The sequence below is a fragment of the Aotus nancymaae genome, unplaced genomic scaffold (assembly GCF_030222135.1).
Source record: "Aotus nancymaae isolate 86718 unplaced genomic scaffold, 86718_ANA_hifiasm-v0.15.2.pri h1tg000040l, whole genome shotgun sequence".
NCBI lineage: Eukaryota > Metazoa > Chordata > Mammalia > Primates > Aotidae > Aotus > Aotus nancymaae.
In genome coordinates this window covers 123,256,971-123,274,893 of record NW_026988454.1, presented here as the reverse complement: position 1 = coordinate 123,274,893, position 17,923 = coordinate 123,256,971, and the positions used below count along the sequence as shown (strand labels likewise).

The 17,923-nt window shown below is 37.7% G+C and overlaps 1 protein-coding gene across 1 annotated transcript in view; it reads left to right on the top strand.

Moving 5' to 3' along the window:
• Positions 1 to 17,923, top strand: part of DNAH8 (dynein axonemal heavy chain 8) — a 338,863-nt gene that overhangs the window by 59,389 nt on the left and 261,551 nt on the right. The window contains exons 11-16 of the mRNA XM_064360442.1: positions 1,990 to 2,136; positions 7,446 to 7,643; positions 10,042 to 10,118; positions 11,591 to 11,690; positions 12,833 to 12,952; positions 14,567 to 14,702. Coding sequence (XP_064216512.1) covers positions 1,990 to 2,136; positions 7,446 to 7,643; positions 10,042 to 10,118; positions 11,591 to 11,690; positions 12,833 to 12,952; positions 14,567 to 14,702 — 778 coding nt within the window. The remainder of the gene's footprint in view (positions 1 to 1,989; positions 2,137 to 7,445; positions 7,644 to 10,041; positions 10,119 to 11,590; positions 11,691 to 12,832; positions 12,953 to 14,566; positions 14,703 to 17,923) is intronic.

The following is a 17,923-nucleotide window of genomic DNA, read 5'->3' as shown; positions in this document are numbered from 1 at the left end:
CCTCCCAAAGTGTTGGGATTACAGTCATAAGCCACCACACCCAGCCTGTTTATTTAAAAAAACTATTTGGCTATACTTTCTTTTTCTTCTTGAGTCAGTTTTTGTAAGTTGATATTCTTGGGTAATTTCCCCAACTTTTCTAAAATTTGTAATTTATTGACTAAATATTCATAATTTTCTCTTACTAATATTTGTCTTACTATATAACATGTCCCCTTATTTACGAATATTATTTATCTTCTTTCTGTTTTCCTAATCATTCTTGTTCCCCTCATTCCCAGAGTCAAAACAACTTGTTTTGAATGAGTTTCTTATGTCTGTTGTTTTTATTATTACTTGCAGGATTCCATGTTTCCCTCTAGAGTTTCTCTTGTTATTTTTGGAAATAGAAATCAGAAATTACCCCAGATTTGCCAATTGTCAGGAACCATCACTGTTTACATAGAATTTAGCAATGTAGTCTCATTATTCTTTTAAGATCCTCAAGATTACTAGCCATTTACTGACTCAATTAGAAATGGAAGCTTGGTTTTCTGAATTCTAGTTCAATGTTTTTATCACATCTGAAATGTTTTCAGAAAACTTTCAGTGCATACTTTGTAGGAATAGTTTTTGGATGAGTTGGAGGAAACAATGAGAATTGTTATTCAGAATCTTATCTGAGAACAACTGTTATTCAGAGCTAACTCATTTTTGTTGAATGAGTGAAAAATAATCAGGGCCCTCAAAGAGAGCAATGATAATTGTTTTGTAGAGGAGGGAATGAGACCAGTTATTATCAAACGTGAAGATTTATAGGAATTACTATAGGAGAAAAAACATAGATTTCTGGGTCCCACTTGCAGAAATTCTGATTTAGTGGCTATGGTGGGCAGAATAACGGCCCCCAAAGATGTCTGTGTGCTTATCCTCAGAACCTATCCATAGGTTACATATGGCAAGGGGTAATTAAGGTTGCAAATGGAATGAAAGTGCTGATCAGCTGATATGGGAATTACCCAAGTGAGCCCAATGTTTAAGGCTCCTAATATGGGCAAGAGAGAGGCAGAAGAGTCAGAACCATTTGACTGGCTATTGATTGATGGTTTCAAAAAAGTTTAACATTAAAAAAAAGATTTGGTGTTTAGGAAATGTTAGCTTGACACGATAGTTAATTCCTACTGTACCCAGCAACCATATTCTCTTTTTTAATTCTATTACATTCACAAACCAGACCAGTATATCTGTAGTCAAATATTTGGATTTCAGCAATGTACTCATCAAAGACTTCATGATCTTCTTTTGGCAAAATGATTGTCAGATGATAGCTCTGTATGACAGAAACTTCATATTCTATATACCTGTGCATAAAGAATGCTGATTCAAAGATGGATGCAAACTGAATAGAGGTGTCTTGATAGATTATTTCTGGACCTCTTGGGAGTTCTAATTAGTCATGAAAATGTAAAAACAAATAGTAGGCCAAGTGTGGTGGCTCACGCCTGTAATCCCAGCACTTTGGGAGGCCGAGGTGGGCAGATCACAAGGTCAGGAGATCAAGACCATCCTGCCCAACATGGTGAAATTCTATCTCTACTAAAAATACAGAAAATTAGATGGGCGTGGTGGCATACGTCTGTAGTCCCAGCTACTGGGGAGGCTGAGGAAGGAGAATCGCTTGAACACGGGAGGCGGAGGTTGCAATGAGCTGAGATCATGCTACTGCACTCCAACCTGGGTGACAGACTGAGACTCCATCTCAAAAAAAACAAAGCAAAACAAAACAAAACAGCATATGGTATGCTTTGATGTAGGATAAGATTTAAAGGAAAACAGAGAGGATGAAGAAAAGTGAGGTTGAAATGAGGATGAAAATACATTATAAATTTAAAAAAACTGTACAGATTTTCACAGTTTGATCAGTTCTGTGTAAGGGTAGAGTTTTTGAATTTTTGATTCCTGAACAAATGTCTCACTTTCTTTTCCCTGCTTCTTTTACTTTTCTCATAGGACTGCATTTTTCTGTTTAAGGAATATCAGACATCTTTTCACAAAACAAGGAGACAGATTTTAGACTCCTCAGGGGAAAAATCTTTTGAAGTTTCAGAAATGTATATATTTGGAAAATTTGAAGCTTTTTGTAAAAGACTGGAGAAGGTAAGCATTATGCAGTCACAGTACCCTCCTCCACACTACACCTTTTTGGTGTTTTTGTACTTTATGTTGTGCCACTGGGAATTATTGTTTCTGATCTCTTGTCTCACTATTGTTATGAGTCATCTAATATTACTTACAGATCACTGCATTTTATTATAACTAATTTTTTTCATTCCTGGTTACTGCCTTCTGCCAGTAACACAAAAGGTATGGCCAACTTTCACATCTCTTAAGACCTCAATTTACCTACCTATGGAACTTGAACTTAAAAGGCTCTGCTCTTAACCATTATATTAGGCTGAGAAAAAGTATGAGATGAAATACCTGCAATGCCTGGTAGAACTCAGTAGTTGTGGAATATCTGGATGTAAAAGCACATGGCTCTTTCTGAGCCAGTGTATGTGGTGTATATATAAATACTGTGTGGGTGACAGCTTTGCTGGACAGACGTGGGTTTGATTCCTTTATTAGGACTGGTTGGGAAGGAGTGATTTTTTTTTGGGGGGATATAGGCCCAGCCCATACCAGAGACTTCTTGGAGTCATCCTTTGACAAGTCTATAAAGATATCATCTAGAAATTCCTCCCCCAACTTCACCAGTTCCTTGGATCCTGCTAGTATTTAGAATCTTGTTCATCATTTGTTGAAAAGTAGTGCAGGACATTACATAGGTTGAAGAGCATTTCCTAGACATGTTTGGAAACCTATTTTTATTAGTAACTTTCTGGTCCAGCCAGGACAGGAAAGTATGGGTAATGAAGAGAAACAAGTTGCTGACTGGGGTCCTTCATACATACTTCTTTGATGCTGTTTTTTTTTTTTTTTTTTTTTTTTAAATTTGTTTCTTTAACAGCTTTATTGAGACACAATCCATATACTATACTATTTACCCACTTAAAGTGTACAAGTCAGTGTTTTCTAGTATATTCACAGGGCTGTGCAATCATTACCACAATCTAATTTTAGAACATTTTCATTCCCACTAAAAGAAACCTTACACCCATTAGCAGTCATACCCCATTCTCTGCTCGCCCCAGTTTTAAGCAACCACTGATCTACTTTATGTCTCTATAGATGTGCTTATTCTGGACACTTTATATAAGTGGAATCACACAATATGTGGTCTTTTGTGGCTATTTCACTTAGCATGATGTTTTCAAAGCTCATCTATGTTATACCATTTTTCAGAACTTCATTCCATTCATCATTGGATAATATTCCATTGCATGGATACTATCACAGTTTATTTTTCTACTCATCAGTTGATTGACATTAGGATTATTTCCTCTTTTTGGCTATTATGAATAATGTTGCTATGAACATTTGTGTGCAAGAGTTTGTGTGGGCATATGTTGTCATTTCTCTTGGGTATATATGCAGCAGAATTGCTAGGTCATATGGCAACTCCATGTTTAACTTTTTGATGATAACCCTATTTATCAAAGTAGCTGCATCATTTTACATTCTAACCAGCAAAATATGAGGTTTATGATTTCTTCACATCCTTGCCAACACTTGTTATTACCTGTCGTTTTGAATTTAGCCATACTACTGGGTGTGAAATGGCATCTCGTTAAGGTTTTGATTGGCATTTCCCTGATGGCTAATGATGTGGAGCATCTTTTCATGTGCTATTGCCCATTTGTATATCTTCTTTGAAAAAACATCTATTCAAATTCTTTGCATATATTTAACTGAGTTATTTGTCTTTTTGTTGTTGAGTTGTAGGAGTTCTTTATATATTCTGGGTATAACTTCCTTATCAGATATATGATTTACAAGTATTTTCTCTTATTTGTGGGTTATCTTTTCACTTTCTTGATGGTGTCATTTGAAGTACAATAGTTTTAAATTTTAATGAAGTTCAATTTATCACATTTTTATTTTGTTTTCCTGTGTTTCTGAAAATCTGTTGTATGGGGCTGTTTTATGAGCAATAGAGTTTTTTTTAACATTTTATTTTTATTTTTTAAATTAAAAAAATTGAGATGAGATCTTGTTGTATTACTCAGGCTGGTGTGTAGTGGCATGATCATAGCTCACTCTAGCCTTGAACTCTTCAGCCCCCTGAGTAACTGGGACTACAGGCATGTACCACCAAGCCTAGCTAATTAAACTTTTTTTTTTTTTTTTCTGGAAGAGATGGGGTCTTGCTATGTTGATGAGCTGGTCTTGAACTCCTGGCCTCAAGCAATCCTCCTGCTTTGGCCTCCCAAAGTGCTGGAATTATAGGCATGAGCCACTGTGCTCAGCCAGTAGGGATTTTTTTTGGTGGGGGGCAAATGTTCAATTAGAAGGCTATTAGCACAAGTCAAATTAATAAACAGGCCACATTGGTCAGGACAAAGATGCTTAATGCTCTGACTCCACTAGAGCATAGATCTGGAGGTGGGTCTCAATTACCCTTATTTTCTAGGAGCCAGAACCCTTGCCAACTTGGGTGCTATTTTGAAATTGGTAGTTTCAGGACTAAACTTTAGTGGTTACCTTGTTAGTGGTAAAGATCTTTGGGGGAGGGTCTAATGCTGAGTAGACGGTCATCTATCTGTGAAATAGCAGCCCAGGAATTCCTCTGACGCTAGAGAAAGTGGACTATAATGACCAGCTGCAGCTGCACCCACTCTGGTCTCTGGAGAAGCCCTGCCTCTGGTTTGAAGAATATAATTTAAGCCACAAGTGTTTGGCGACCAGAGCTAAGATAGCACCCCCTAGAGGCCTTATCTGAAATGCAGCCTGATTGCTAGGTTATCTCAACTCCTCTGTACTAAGAACCCCTTGACCTACTGGCATCTATTTCATTGGATAATTGGTGGGTATTGGTGTCCAGACTCTCAAAGGTGGGGCTGTCAAACTTAACACTGAAGTGTGTCCAGGATTTTACATAACCCACAAGAGGTGGTTACTGAGCTGCCTAGTTGGGCTTCCTCTGATGAATGGGGTACAGAAAGGGCCACTGTTTGACTACCCTTGTGAACTCTTACATAGATGAAGAGGAGAGCCAGAAGGGTGCACTATGTCAGAGCCTATTATGGAAAGCTGAGATTCAAAGTCGGCATGACCAAGTGATAAAGTCAATGGGCAGACAAGGCTGAGGCTGGAGTTGGAGAGCTAAGATTTCAGAGTTAGACAGACATGTTGGGGTCCTTTGAGGAGTAAGTGAAGAAGGTTCTAGTGTGCCAGTGTTAGGATGCCTGAAACACACTTTTTATGGCAGGTAGAGACTTGATGGTGCATTGAGTCCTAAAGAGCCAGAATTAAATGTGTGCAATAGTCTTTGCTTCTTCCTCTTCCTGCCATGTAAATTTTGGTGAATATTGGTGTTTCCAAGAGCCCTACCTTCAGTTTTGTTTTCTTCTCATTCTGAACATTTGTGGGAGAGAAGAGAAAAGGTGGAGAGCTGTTATTGCTGGGGGAGATTTGAGGATCTGGAGCAAATAGATGAGATACGGTCTTCACTTATGGTGACGCTGAGATGAGGGATCACAGCAAGTCAAGAACTGGAAAGGGTACAAGGTTAGTGAGCTGGAGGAGAGACTATAAATTGGTGGTAAACTGAGGGATTGAAAATTGATAAAGATATTGAAAGATCCAGGGCCAGGACTAACTAGCAGGAGCATGGTCTTGGTTGATTCCCACAACTGGCTTTATGTTCCTCTATGCGGTATGGGGGCAGGATACACTGGCTAAGTTTGAAGGGCAAGCATGGGACTGACCACCATGGCTACCTCAGATGACCCCTCATCCAACCCATCAACAAAATAGAGGACGTGTTAGTGACAGGAATTTTGTCCTAGTCTCTGGCTGTTGGAGCCAGGTGGTAGAGTAATGAGTTAAGGGGTAAAGGAAACAGTCTTAGCAGGTTAGAATAACAGAGCAAGCCAGCAGTAGTTTGCTTTTGCTCTTAAAAGTAGGTGAGTGGAGCATATGTGTTAGGATGGGACCTAGATAGTTTCTGTGTTTATATAGAGCATGCTCAGCATGCTGTAAATCCCAGTGGCCCATATTTCCTTTAGGTTTAGAGTGGCTTCTAGGATGATAATAGTTTTTGAAAGTATATGGAAATAGTGGAGTAAGAGCAACAGTTGCTTTCAAAATAGTTCTTCTGGGTTGCCATACACAGGGATTGATGGGAATTCTGCTGGCTGTGTAGGTGGATCTGTAGTGTTGTCTTCATGACGATGTGTGTGGTATTTGGAAGATTCTCTGAAAACATGTTGATTCCCTTTCTCGCTATTGGACAAAGGGGTCAGCACTGGAGAGTCCTGAGGATTGTTCTCTGGAGCAGAAGTGAAAATGGGGACTCACTGATGAAGATTAAGGAAGGAGTAGCCTGTGAACAGTAGTGTTTTATTTGTTTGTTTTGGTGAAGTAAGTGGTGTTAGGTTGCTGAAATAAAGTCCATTGTGAGGGTTTCCCAGGTCTCTTCAGGGGTCAGGAATGATTGCTGCCATTGTTCAGGCTTCTTGGTCTAGTCTTTTACCTGAACGCAGGTGTCAAAGAGGGAACACAAATGGATATATGCTAATGTTAGTTATCAGAACTATAGTGAGGGCCAAAAAGAATGGTAGAGCTGTTGAGTCCAGTAATCCAGGAAATGATTTTCAGAAAATCCTCAAGAGACCACAGGATGAAGCTATGTCATCAAGTTCCCTGCTACTCTTGAAAGACAAGGTGATTAAACTGAAAAAGGTGATGAACTTCCTCTGGATATGATAAAACTTAGTCTAAGAGTAATAATGTCTTCTGTCTTAGTCTAAGAGTAATAATGATGGGTGACAGAGATTTGTTTTCTGTTTTATCTCCTCTGTTTGGTTTTAGCTAAATTATTCTAGGTCCCGTTTAATGGTTTGTGTTTTATATCAATGATTCATTAAGAACTTATTTCTTAGGAAGAAATAAGTAGGAATTTTCTTACTCTTTCATTTAAAAAAAAATAACATTTCTCTTTTTAAGATTACAGAAATGATAACTGTTGTGCAAACATATTCATCCTTGAGTAATTCTACCATAGAAGGAATAGATATTGTGGCAATAAAATTTGTCTTAGTCTTCTAAGAGTAATAATGTCTTCTCTTAGTCTAAGTCTAAGAGTAATAACGTCTTAGTCTAAGAGTAATAACGACGGGTGACAGAGATTTGTTTTCTGTTTTATCTCCTCTGTTTGGTTTTAGCTAAATTATTCTAGGTCCTGTTTAATGGTTTGTGTTTTATATCAATGATTCATTAAGAACTTATTTCTCAGGAAGAAGTAAGTAGGAAGTTTCCTACTATCTCATTTAAAAAGACAAAATAACATTTCTCTTTTTAAGATTACAGAAATGATAACTGTTGTGCAAACATATTCATCCTTGAGTAATTCTACCATAGAAGGAATAGACATTATGGCAATAAAATTCCGAAATATATACCAAGGGGTTAAGAAAAAGCAATATGACATTCTGGATCCAAGAAGGACAGAATTTGACACAGATTTCTTAGATTTCATGACAAAAATCAATGGTTTAGAGGTAAGTAATTATACCTACTTTTACTTAGTAAAACTAAAAAGTAGTCAGTAGTAAATATTCACATCTAGTGTTTCTATATTTACTATTTAAGTGCCTCTTTCACATTGATCAAACATATTTGCAGTGTGAGTAACTTTTAAACTACTCCCCTAAAGGTTTTTTTTTTTTTAAATGAATAATGAGGATATCCAATAAAAGACATCAGAGAATAACTAGAAGCCCAAAGGGCTTTTTATAGGTAGGATTCTTTTTTCTTTTTACTTCTTTCTTTTTTTTTTTGAGACAGAGTCTCACTCTGTTGCCCAGGCTGGAGTGGTGCAGTGGAACGATCTCGGCTCACTGCCACCTCCACCTCCTGAGTTCAAGTGATTCTCCTGCCTCAGCATCCCAAGTAACTGGGATTACAGGTGCCCACCTGATTTTTGTATTTTAGTAGAGATGGGGTTTCACCATGTTGGCCAGGCTTGTCTTGAACTCCTAACCTCAGGTGATCCACCCACCTCAGCCTCCCAAACTGCTGGGATTATAGGCTTGAGGCACTGAGCCGGCCTCATTTTTAATTTATGTTAAAATTTGTATTCGATTCTTGTTGTGCCAGGGAACCAATATCATTTTTCCAGCTCAAGAGAGAATTTGTAAATGTTATTCTTTATCAAGTGTGAAAAGATTTGAGAACTGATTAGGAAGATGGGTCACTCTCCCTGTGGCTCTATACTTTATGCTTGCATTCTCTCTGCAGTTATAAAGGGCAGCTCTGAAGAGACACTCAGATCCTGTGTGCAATAGATTAAGGAACACAAGAGGGATGAAGGGTAGTCAGAAAGCATGTCAGATGAGACTGCAAGAAGTTTTTCTCTCACCTTTTGGGCTATATGACCTCAGTTACTCTCTACTGTTAACTGAAACTACTGTTAACCTATGTTTAGCCCAAGTGAATGGTCTCCTCTTTGCTGCAGAATTTCCTGGAGACACAAGCAGGGATATGAATTTACTCTGTACACTTTTTGAGTCTGACATCCTTGCCATGAAAGTGAGGAAAATCAGATGTTTTTCTCATGTATTTAAAAAATTCTTTGAAAACGACATTATATGTAACCTGGGCAGTATAAATACCCAAGAAATATTCTAAAATTCTACCACTCTAACGATAACACGTTTCATTTTTTGGCATAGATTTCCTTTCAGTTTTTGAAACTTAGATTCTCTGATACTAAGATATATTTTAGTTATTACTTTTAGTGTTTGTCTGGTTAGGTAGGGTGGAGTTTGCTTCCAAAATGCTTTGAAAATTAAATCTTTATGGCAATGGAAATTTTTGAAAAACTCGCTATCTATTAAATTATTTTTATAATTTATTAAGAAAGATTATATGTTATTAAGGCTTTTAGATACAAATTTTAGCTTTTAGTAAATTTAGAGCAATATTAACCTTTTAATAGTTAAATAATTTAGGCATTAGTGTTTTAATTTTTCTTCTTTTTCCAATATTTGATTTATGGGTGTGGTATATATTAGTAGACCATACCAATATGATCTACTCATATAAATAATTTGCAAAGAATGATTTAGTTCCATCTTTGGGGTACCAGGAGTTTGGAGTTCACTGCTAGGGATGGTGGGAATATTTATTTTTATTTTTATAGCAAATGGGGTCTTGCTATGTTGCCCAGGCTGGTCTTGAACTCCTGGCCCCAAGTGATCCTCCCATCTCGCGCCTCAAAAGTGCTGAGACTACAGGCATGAATCACCACTCTTGGCCAGTGGTGGGACTCTTGAAAGAACATTTTCTACTTCTTGCACCTCCTTAATAGCAGCACAGAGATTTCTGAGAGCAGCAGTGTTAGAAAATGACACCCGCTCGCCCTGGTGTCTACAGTGTCATTACACTACTCTACCAGGCATTCTATATATCCCCAAAGAAAAATGCTTGTAAGGGATCTTCACTCCTTTCATAAATTCTCTAGATCAGAAATATCCAATTGATAATGAGCTGCAAAGGGAAACCACATATGTCACTTTAATTTTTCTAGTAGCCACACGAATAAAAGTAAAAAGAAGCAGGTGAAATTAATTTTAATAAGGACTCTATTCAACCCAATATATTAAATATTTTAACATGTCATTAATATAAAATCATTAATGAGATATATTGCATTCTCTTTTTTGTACTAAGTCTTTGAAATCTGGCATGATTTTACATTTACAGACATCTTGCTTCTAAGTAGTGACATTTCAAGTGGCCAAAGGCCATCATACTGGACAATGCAGCTGTCAATGCTTAGAAGGTAGATGTGTTTGAGGCTTGAGGCTATCTTAATTCTGTAGAAAAGTCATTAATTGTTGCTAAAAAAGTCTCTTTAACACCAAAAATCATTTAAATATTAATATTTCATTTTAGGTACAAATACAGGCATTTATGAACAGTACTTTTGGGAAAATCTTATCTTCTCAGCAAGCTCTTCAGCTGCTTCAAAGGTATTCATAACACTTCAAACAGTGTAGTTTCTAGGTGGGATAACTTTAAGTCTGAAAATACAATTTCAAATTAAGATGTTGGAAATCTCTCCTACATAAACCTTAAAACCTACAAACAGAAACCTTTCACTTATCACTAAATAGACTGATAAAAATTTGAAATAAAGAATGATATGTTTTAATTGCATTTTTTTTTTTTTTTTGGTAGCTGAAAGTCTTTCGGCAAGAAAATGAAATTATTTCATGTTTCCCCTCCCTGACCCCAGCCATGTAATATGTTTGCGGTTAATTTTATAGGTATTATTGGAAAGGGAACAAATAATGTTTACTTCTACATGCTGAAAGAATTTCTAAAAGTGAGATTATCTAAGAGTAATAGATAACAAAACTTTCCATTTTCCTTCCTGAGGGCTCCTGCACCTTAAAAAAAAATTGTGTATATTTAAGGTGTACAACATGATATTTTTATATATGTAGTGAAATGGTTGCTACAACCAATTCAAATAACACATTCATCATCTCATCCAGTTATCTGTCCCCCACATTTTTTGTGGTATTAGCACCTGGAATCTTCTCTCCTTTAGCTTCTTTTCCCTCTATGCTAACAGCACTACTCTCAAAGGGTGGGGAATCCCAGATCAGAGGGCTGAGCTGGACTAGAAGCCTTTCCCTTTCAGCACAGGAAAGGGTCAAGACCCGTGTCAGGGACACTTGTGGAACTCTTCCCTGAGAGCCAGCAGAACTGGGTTTGGGTCTGGCTTTGCATAATTCCATGACTGTAATGATGGAGACCTGGTAAGATCTTTGTAAATAAAGTCAAAACAGAAATAACTTGATTGTGACATGTGACAGTACTGCATAGATGGCAGGTACCATTTTCTCGGCGACTTCGGGCTCTGGCTCTCTTTCTCTCTCTCTGTCTCTCTCTTTTCACCTGTAGTATGCTGGTTTCCATTGGTTTTATTACCCGAATGTTGCAGTTTTTAGTATTTCCTGTGTGTCATTCAGTCTCTGAGAGGAAGTGACACTTGGTTGACAAAGTCGTAATTATGATTATGGCTATTTGGAATTATGTGAGCATTATCACTAGCAGAGGGACAGTCAATGTGTTCTCTTCCATCTTTGCTAAGTCATCTACTCACTCATCTTGTAATCTGTTTGTCATTTTCTCAGGATGTCTTATTTGAATCCCCAGATTTGTCTAGGTCTCCCTGTTATAGGTATTTTTGATTCATTTGTAATTTAAATAATTATTTTTGTAACTCATGCGGATGTCTCTTTTCCACAAGATAACTGTAGGTTCCAGGAGAGCTAGGACTGTACCTCCTATCTTGTTCATTGCTTTATCCTAGGACAATGCATGAGGCCTGATATGAATATATGTCAAATGAGTGAATGGATGTTTATTATGACAGCAATTCTTAAGTATATTTCCATTTAGTTTTTAATTATTCAGCTTCAATAACTTTTAGATTTCAGAAGCTGAAGATTCCCTGTCTTCAACTGGAAATAAACCATACAATTGAGCTTATTCTTCAGTACTATGTGGCTGAACTTGATGCTATTAAGAAGGTAAGTGTCATGTTCATAAATAAAATAAAAAGAAAAAAATTCTGAAAGTATTTGCCATCATTGTCTCATGTCAAGCTTTTCGGAGTGATCATTTCACTGCTAAGGAGTGCTGATGCTCCCTTCTGTGTGGGAAGGTGCTTGACAGTGTATATTGCTGGACAACCAGATTTACACCTTTTTCCTCTGAACTGTCTTGCCAGTTATCCCACCATCATTTATTGATTAGGAAGTCCTTTCCTCATTGCTTGTTTTTGTTATTACTAAGTACACCCAAAAGAATATAAATAGTTCTGTCATAAAGACACACGCATGCGTATGTTCACTGCAGCACTATTCACAATAGCAGAGACATGGAATCAACCCAAATGCCCATCGTGGTAGACTGGATAAAGAAAAAGTGGTACATATACACCATGGAATATTACGCAGCCAGAACAAGAACGAGATCATGTCCTTTTCAGGAACATGGAGGAAGCTGGAGGCTATTATCCTAAGCCAGCTAATGCAGGAACAGAAAACCAAATACCACATTTTCTCACGTATAAGTGGGAGCTAAACGTTGAGTACACATGGACACAAAGAAGGGAACAACAGACACTAGGGCCTACTGGAGGGCAGGAGGAGGGAGAGGATCAGGAAAAACACCAATGGACACTAGGCTTAACACCTGGGTGATGAAAAAATCTGTACAACAAATCCCCATGACATGAGTTTACCTATATAACAAACTTACAAAAACATGTACTCCTGAACTTAAAATAAAAGTTAAAAAAAACTGTCTTATTGCCACTGTTTTCTGGTGTGAGTATAGCAAAGCCCATTTAAGTTAGTATTTTTGCCTCTAGAAATATGGGCTTTAGATACTATTAGGGCAGATATTAATATTATGTAGCTATGTGCTCCTTTTGAATAACTCCTTGAAATTTGGGATAAGGGCAGAAAAAAAATACATGTAATAGGAAATAAAGGTGAGGAGAAAATTAAGTGTCATATATGATCAACATCATTGTTTCAAAGTCGCAGGTTATCTCTGATGTACATTTACATATATATTACCTACTGTATACATATATAGCTGCATATATACTTTGCCTTCTCCCTTGTGTTGAATTCAAACATTAACACCAGATTTTTAATTACAGCTTTATCATTCTCAGAAAGATGACCCCCCACTTGCTCGCAACATGCCCCCTATAGCAGGGAAAATCCTCTGGGTGAGGCAGCTCTACCGCCGGATAAGTGAGCCCATCAATTACTTCTTTGTAAGCCAATAATTAAATTTTAGTATGTGGATTTTGGTGGTTTTAATATAACAAATATATTTTCTCCTCTATTATTTGTGTCCACTAAAGTAGCCAACGAAGAGCCAATTATTTTACCAGGCAAGGAAAATTTAGTGCATAAATATACTTGAGAGAGACAAAGTCAATTCTTTCAGGTTCAGTAGATAAGCCAGTCTAATTACAGTTGTCTCAAAGTCAGTGAATCTTATAACTTTATGCCTTTTAATAACACAGGACACTTTGTAAAAACCTTTTAAAAAATAAAAAATCTGAAAACACAATAAAGTACAGGCGTAGCATGGAAGCTTACTTCTGTGTATGGGCAGATAAGTCACTGATATGTACGCAATGAAGGTGAAGATAAACCCAAAGAGTGTATTCCTGTATGAAGAACTGCCACTGAGAGCGAAGTATAATACAGTTGATTCATTCTCTATGTCCTTGAGATTATTAGATTTCTGAAAAACAGGACAGTCTTGGGCCCTGTTGGCATTCTGAAACTGCCAGTTTGTCTTTTCTTTGTCCTTGTTATTTTCTTAAATTTTATTTAAGAGATAGAGTTGCAAGGTGGAGTTGGTTTGCTTGATCTTATGTCTTTTGCCTAGATATACAACAACATAACTACAGAACAGTAGTTTTGCAAATAATTGTATTATTTAAGCATTATTAAATATGAAGATGCTGTTGTTTCTCTTTTGCTGCCATCATTTATGTCATTGTTCTGAGTAGTTAAGAAAAATTAAAACCTTGAGTCCCTACTCGGGGGACTCAGTTGCTGATTGACTTTGTAGTGGGAGGGCAGAGATTGCCCTGTTTGACCTGTGAATCAAAACCTATATCTTTTGATTTTTACATAAAGAAATTCTATTTATTTTTTAAATATTTATTTTGAGACAGAGTCTCGCTCTTGTTGCCCAGGCTGGAGTGCAGTGGCACAATCTCAGCTCACTGCAACCTCTGCCTCCTGGGTTCAAGCAATTCTCCTGCCTCAGCCTCTGGAGTAGCTGGGATTACAGGCACCCGCCACCATGCTTGGTTAATTTTTTGTATTTTTAGTAGAGACGGGGTTTCTCCATGTTGGCCAGGCTGGTCTCCGACTCCTGACCTCACGTGACCATCCACCTTGGCCTCCCAAAGTGCTGGGATTACAGGCATAAGCCACTGCACCTGGCCAAGAAATTTTATTTTTATCCTTTGATACATGGCTACCTTTTTTTGTGTGCTGGAATTTAGGAATTTGCCCTGATAGTCAGGGTTCAAGGAACATCAGTCAATTATATCTTGTCCTGAACAGTGGGATGGGATTAGAAAAGGAGGTAGAGACTCTGAATGCCTGGGGCAGGCTGTGGGGCTCGAGACCTCTCTCTTTTTAAACCTTTTCTTTCCTTTTCCAGTCTTCCCTCTATATACTGATAATGTTTTCTGCCTCTTGCTGATATGGCCTTCCTCATGTCTGCTTTACTCTGAGGCAGAATCTAAACTGGTAGCATAATTATGTGATATCATTTTACATATAAATACTTTCATTATTTGAATAGAAAAAAAATGAAGCAATCTTTTAAAGTAAATCTTTCTTTTCCCTTAAAAAAACAGAAAAACTCAGACATTTTGTCAAGTCCAGAAGGTAAAGCTGTCATCCGTCAGTATAACAAGATCGCTTATGTGCTGGTGGAATTCGAAGTGGTCTATCACACAGCCTGGATCAGAGAGATTTCACAGTTACATTACGGTGTGTATAAGACTGCAGTGAACCTACAAAGTAGGGATTAGGTGATTTTGAAGGAGCTCATAGTTCTGGAGAACTTTTTCCATCCCTTCCACATAATCTTAGGATAGTACAATTTAGATTTAGGGATGCTACACTGGTTTATTTACAGCTGTTAATAATATGCTGATTTTATAAGTGAAAATGATCATGACCTTGAAGTTGACATACTTAACTGATGACTTTCCACTGAAAAACAGTATCTGAAAGTAAAAATATCTTTAGGGATATTTCTCCATCGTTTATGAAGGTGTTACTATTTAGTTGTATCATGTTATAGATTCAAATCTCAGTCCCATTCTGGGGAGAAAAAATTGTATCCTACTTTCCTTCCTCTCTCCCTGTTTCCCTTCCTTCCTGTGTCCCTCCTTTCCTTTCTCCCTTTTTTAATAACTGAATTTAATTTCAGATTTGAGCTCCAGGATGTGAAGAGTTTTAGTGCACTGTGTCTGAGTGCCTCTGAGGGGAGGATTTACGTGTTGCCAAGGCTTTAGGCAGAGTTAAATGTGAGACAGGGAATGGTTCTAGCCACCATCCAGCCATCAGAGATGTTGTTTTTGTGTGGTCTCAGTGGTTGGTCAGTTCAGATTCCTGCTTTTCTCATCTTAACCTTAAGTTCTTAGTCATAATCTCAACTGTAAACTCTAACCTGTGACCATGGTGGAACGCTTACTGTGTCCCCTGTAGAAAGGTTTCTCCCTTCCAAACCAGGATCTCCACCTCAGCAGAGCACAGCATGCAGGCACAGGAAGCATAAGCTCTGTAGGTGGGTTACTGGAATGATGGTGAGAGGAGTCACTCCTACTTCTGCCTCTTGGTTCCAACTCATGTATTTTTGCTGTGTGGAGACATGGCAGTTATCTACAGGCCATTGATTCAGAGCATACCTGCATCCTCGAGGACAGTGTCCCAGCCCTGTAGGGTGTGGTCCCTAACGGGAACCACAGTTAAGCCTTTAATAAGCCACTTTTATCAGGCCAGCTGTTTCTGGGTGCTGTGCTGTATGGTAGGACCCTGTGGATTCTAAAGAAAGCTTGTTTATGGAGCAACACTCTCAAAGGAGCTTCGAGAGGAGCTTAAAACTCACACTATGGGAAAAGGTAAAAGAGAATTTTAACAACTGAAGGATATGCTGTTTTTTAGTTCTGCAATGCTGTGCACTTAAAAATTTATTCTCCTGCTGGTTTTTCTGCCCCTGATGCCCTTTCGCTTATCTGCACATATTCAAAAAGAAGCTCAACAGTCACCTGTTTCATACAGCTTTTCCTTATTCTTCCTGGCAGAAAATAATTTGTTCCTTCAGAGTCCTCCACACACTTTTTCTGTAACTCTTTCTCATACTCTTACTGCTTTATAGATCTATCTTGTCTCCCTTACACATTCCAAGCTTATCCTGTATGTCTGTTTCATCTTATATCCTTTGAATAATGGTCACAGGTAACATTTATACAGTGCTCACTGTGTGCCAGGCTTTGTCTCAGCACGTTACAGGTATTATGCAAATTCCTTTAATCCTAACAGCAACCCTACAAGGAACTATTATTAGCCTTGTTTTACAGATGAGAAAACTGAGGCACAGACACGTTAAGTGGCTTGCCCAAGATCACACAGCTAGTAAATGGCAGAGACAAGATTCAAATTCAGATAGTCTGGCTCCCAAATCCGTTCTCGTAACCATTATATCGTACTGTTTCTAACAGTGACAAGAATGGTGCCAGGCATGCTTACGGCTCTTAAAATATTTTTAAAATGTCCAGTAAGTAGAGATGAGATAATTTTGATGAATAATAATTTTATCAAGTTTTCTGAAGAGTTTGTTCCCCTTGAGAACCTTGGTTGGCCCCTATTGGGTGCAGTATACTCACTGCAATGAGTTGATGCCCAGGAGAAGTGGTTACGTATGAACAATATGAAGTAGAAGTCTTTCACACTTTCAATACAAAGTGAAATTTTTTCATATTTCTTTTCACCAGCAAAACAGTCAGTAGAATTCTTAATTTCTTTCATTTCATTTCAGAAATGAATTGTTCTGGAAGGCTTCCTTTGCTCTATTGATGTGACTGTACTCAGCCACATAGGAGCTTGTAGTAATAACTGGATACGTAGCATCAGCCTCCTTTAGTTGGTTGCTCTGTAGTTTCCCTGATGGTGATTCACACAGGATGAAATGCTCGTCTTTCGTGCCCGGAGCAGACTTCCCGGCTGTCAATATTGGTCTGTTTTAGTTGTCTTGTTGACCTTTTTGCCTTTTCAAGCAAGTTCATTACAGTTTTAAGGAAGACAGATTTCAATGTTTAAAGTTCTTTTGGAATTTTTAGGGGAGGACAAGTGACTTCTTTGTTTTTATAATAACTTTAAGTTCTGGGATTTCTGGGATATATGTATGAACGTGCAGGTTTGTTACATGTACCATGGTGATTTGCTGCACCTATCCAACCTGTTATCTAGGTTTTAAGCCCTGCATGCATTACAAATTTGTCCTAATGCGCTCCCTCCCCTTGCCTCCTCAGGCCCTGATGTGTGCTGTTCCCCTCCCTGTGTCCATCTGTTCTCATTGTTCAACTCCTACTTATGAGTGAGAACATGCAGTGCTTCGTTTTCTGTTAGGATAAGTGATTTCTAACCCATCTTAGAAAGATTCCATATGAGTTGGGTAACATTTTTAGTTGAAATTGTCATGAAACCTGCATCATTAAGAGCCATGTCAAGACTGAGTTTATCTGATGAGCAAAACTCAACTAACTTCAAAGAGATATACAGACTATTTTATTTTACTAGAGAATTTTATCACGATCACCGAATCTTCCAAACCTCACCTTGTTTTGTTGATGTGACCATATTCAACAAAACAATGTGAGGTTTGGAAGATTCGGTGATCGTGATAAAATTCTCATGTTAGTAGTGTTTATTAATACAAGATGTAATTCAAGCTAGCACATACTCATCTATAAGTGTTTTATTATTATGTCCGAAGAAGTTCTTCGTGTTAGGCTAACAAATAATGGAAGGCTACCCACTAAGAACTGCTTGGGCTTATGTATTTCAATTTATAATAAAATGCGTATCTGAAAATGCCTATTTTTATTAATGATGTTTATGTGAGATGTAGTGTAAAACATCTTCCCCTCCATTCTAGGAGTTCACAACTCAATGGTGTTAAATAAATATTTCTTACTGATATTGAG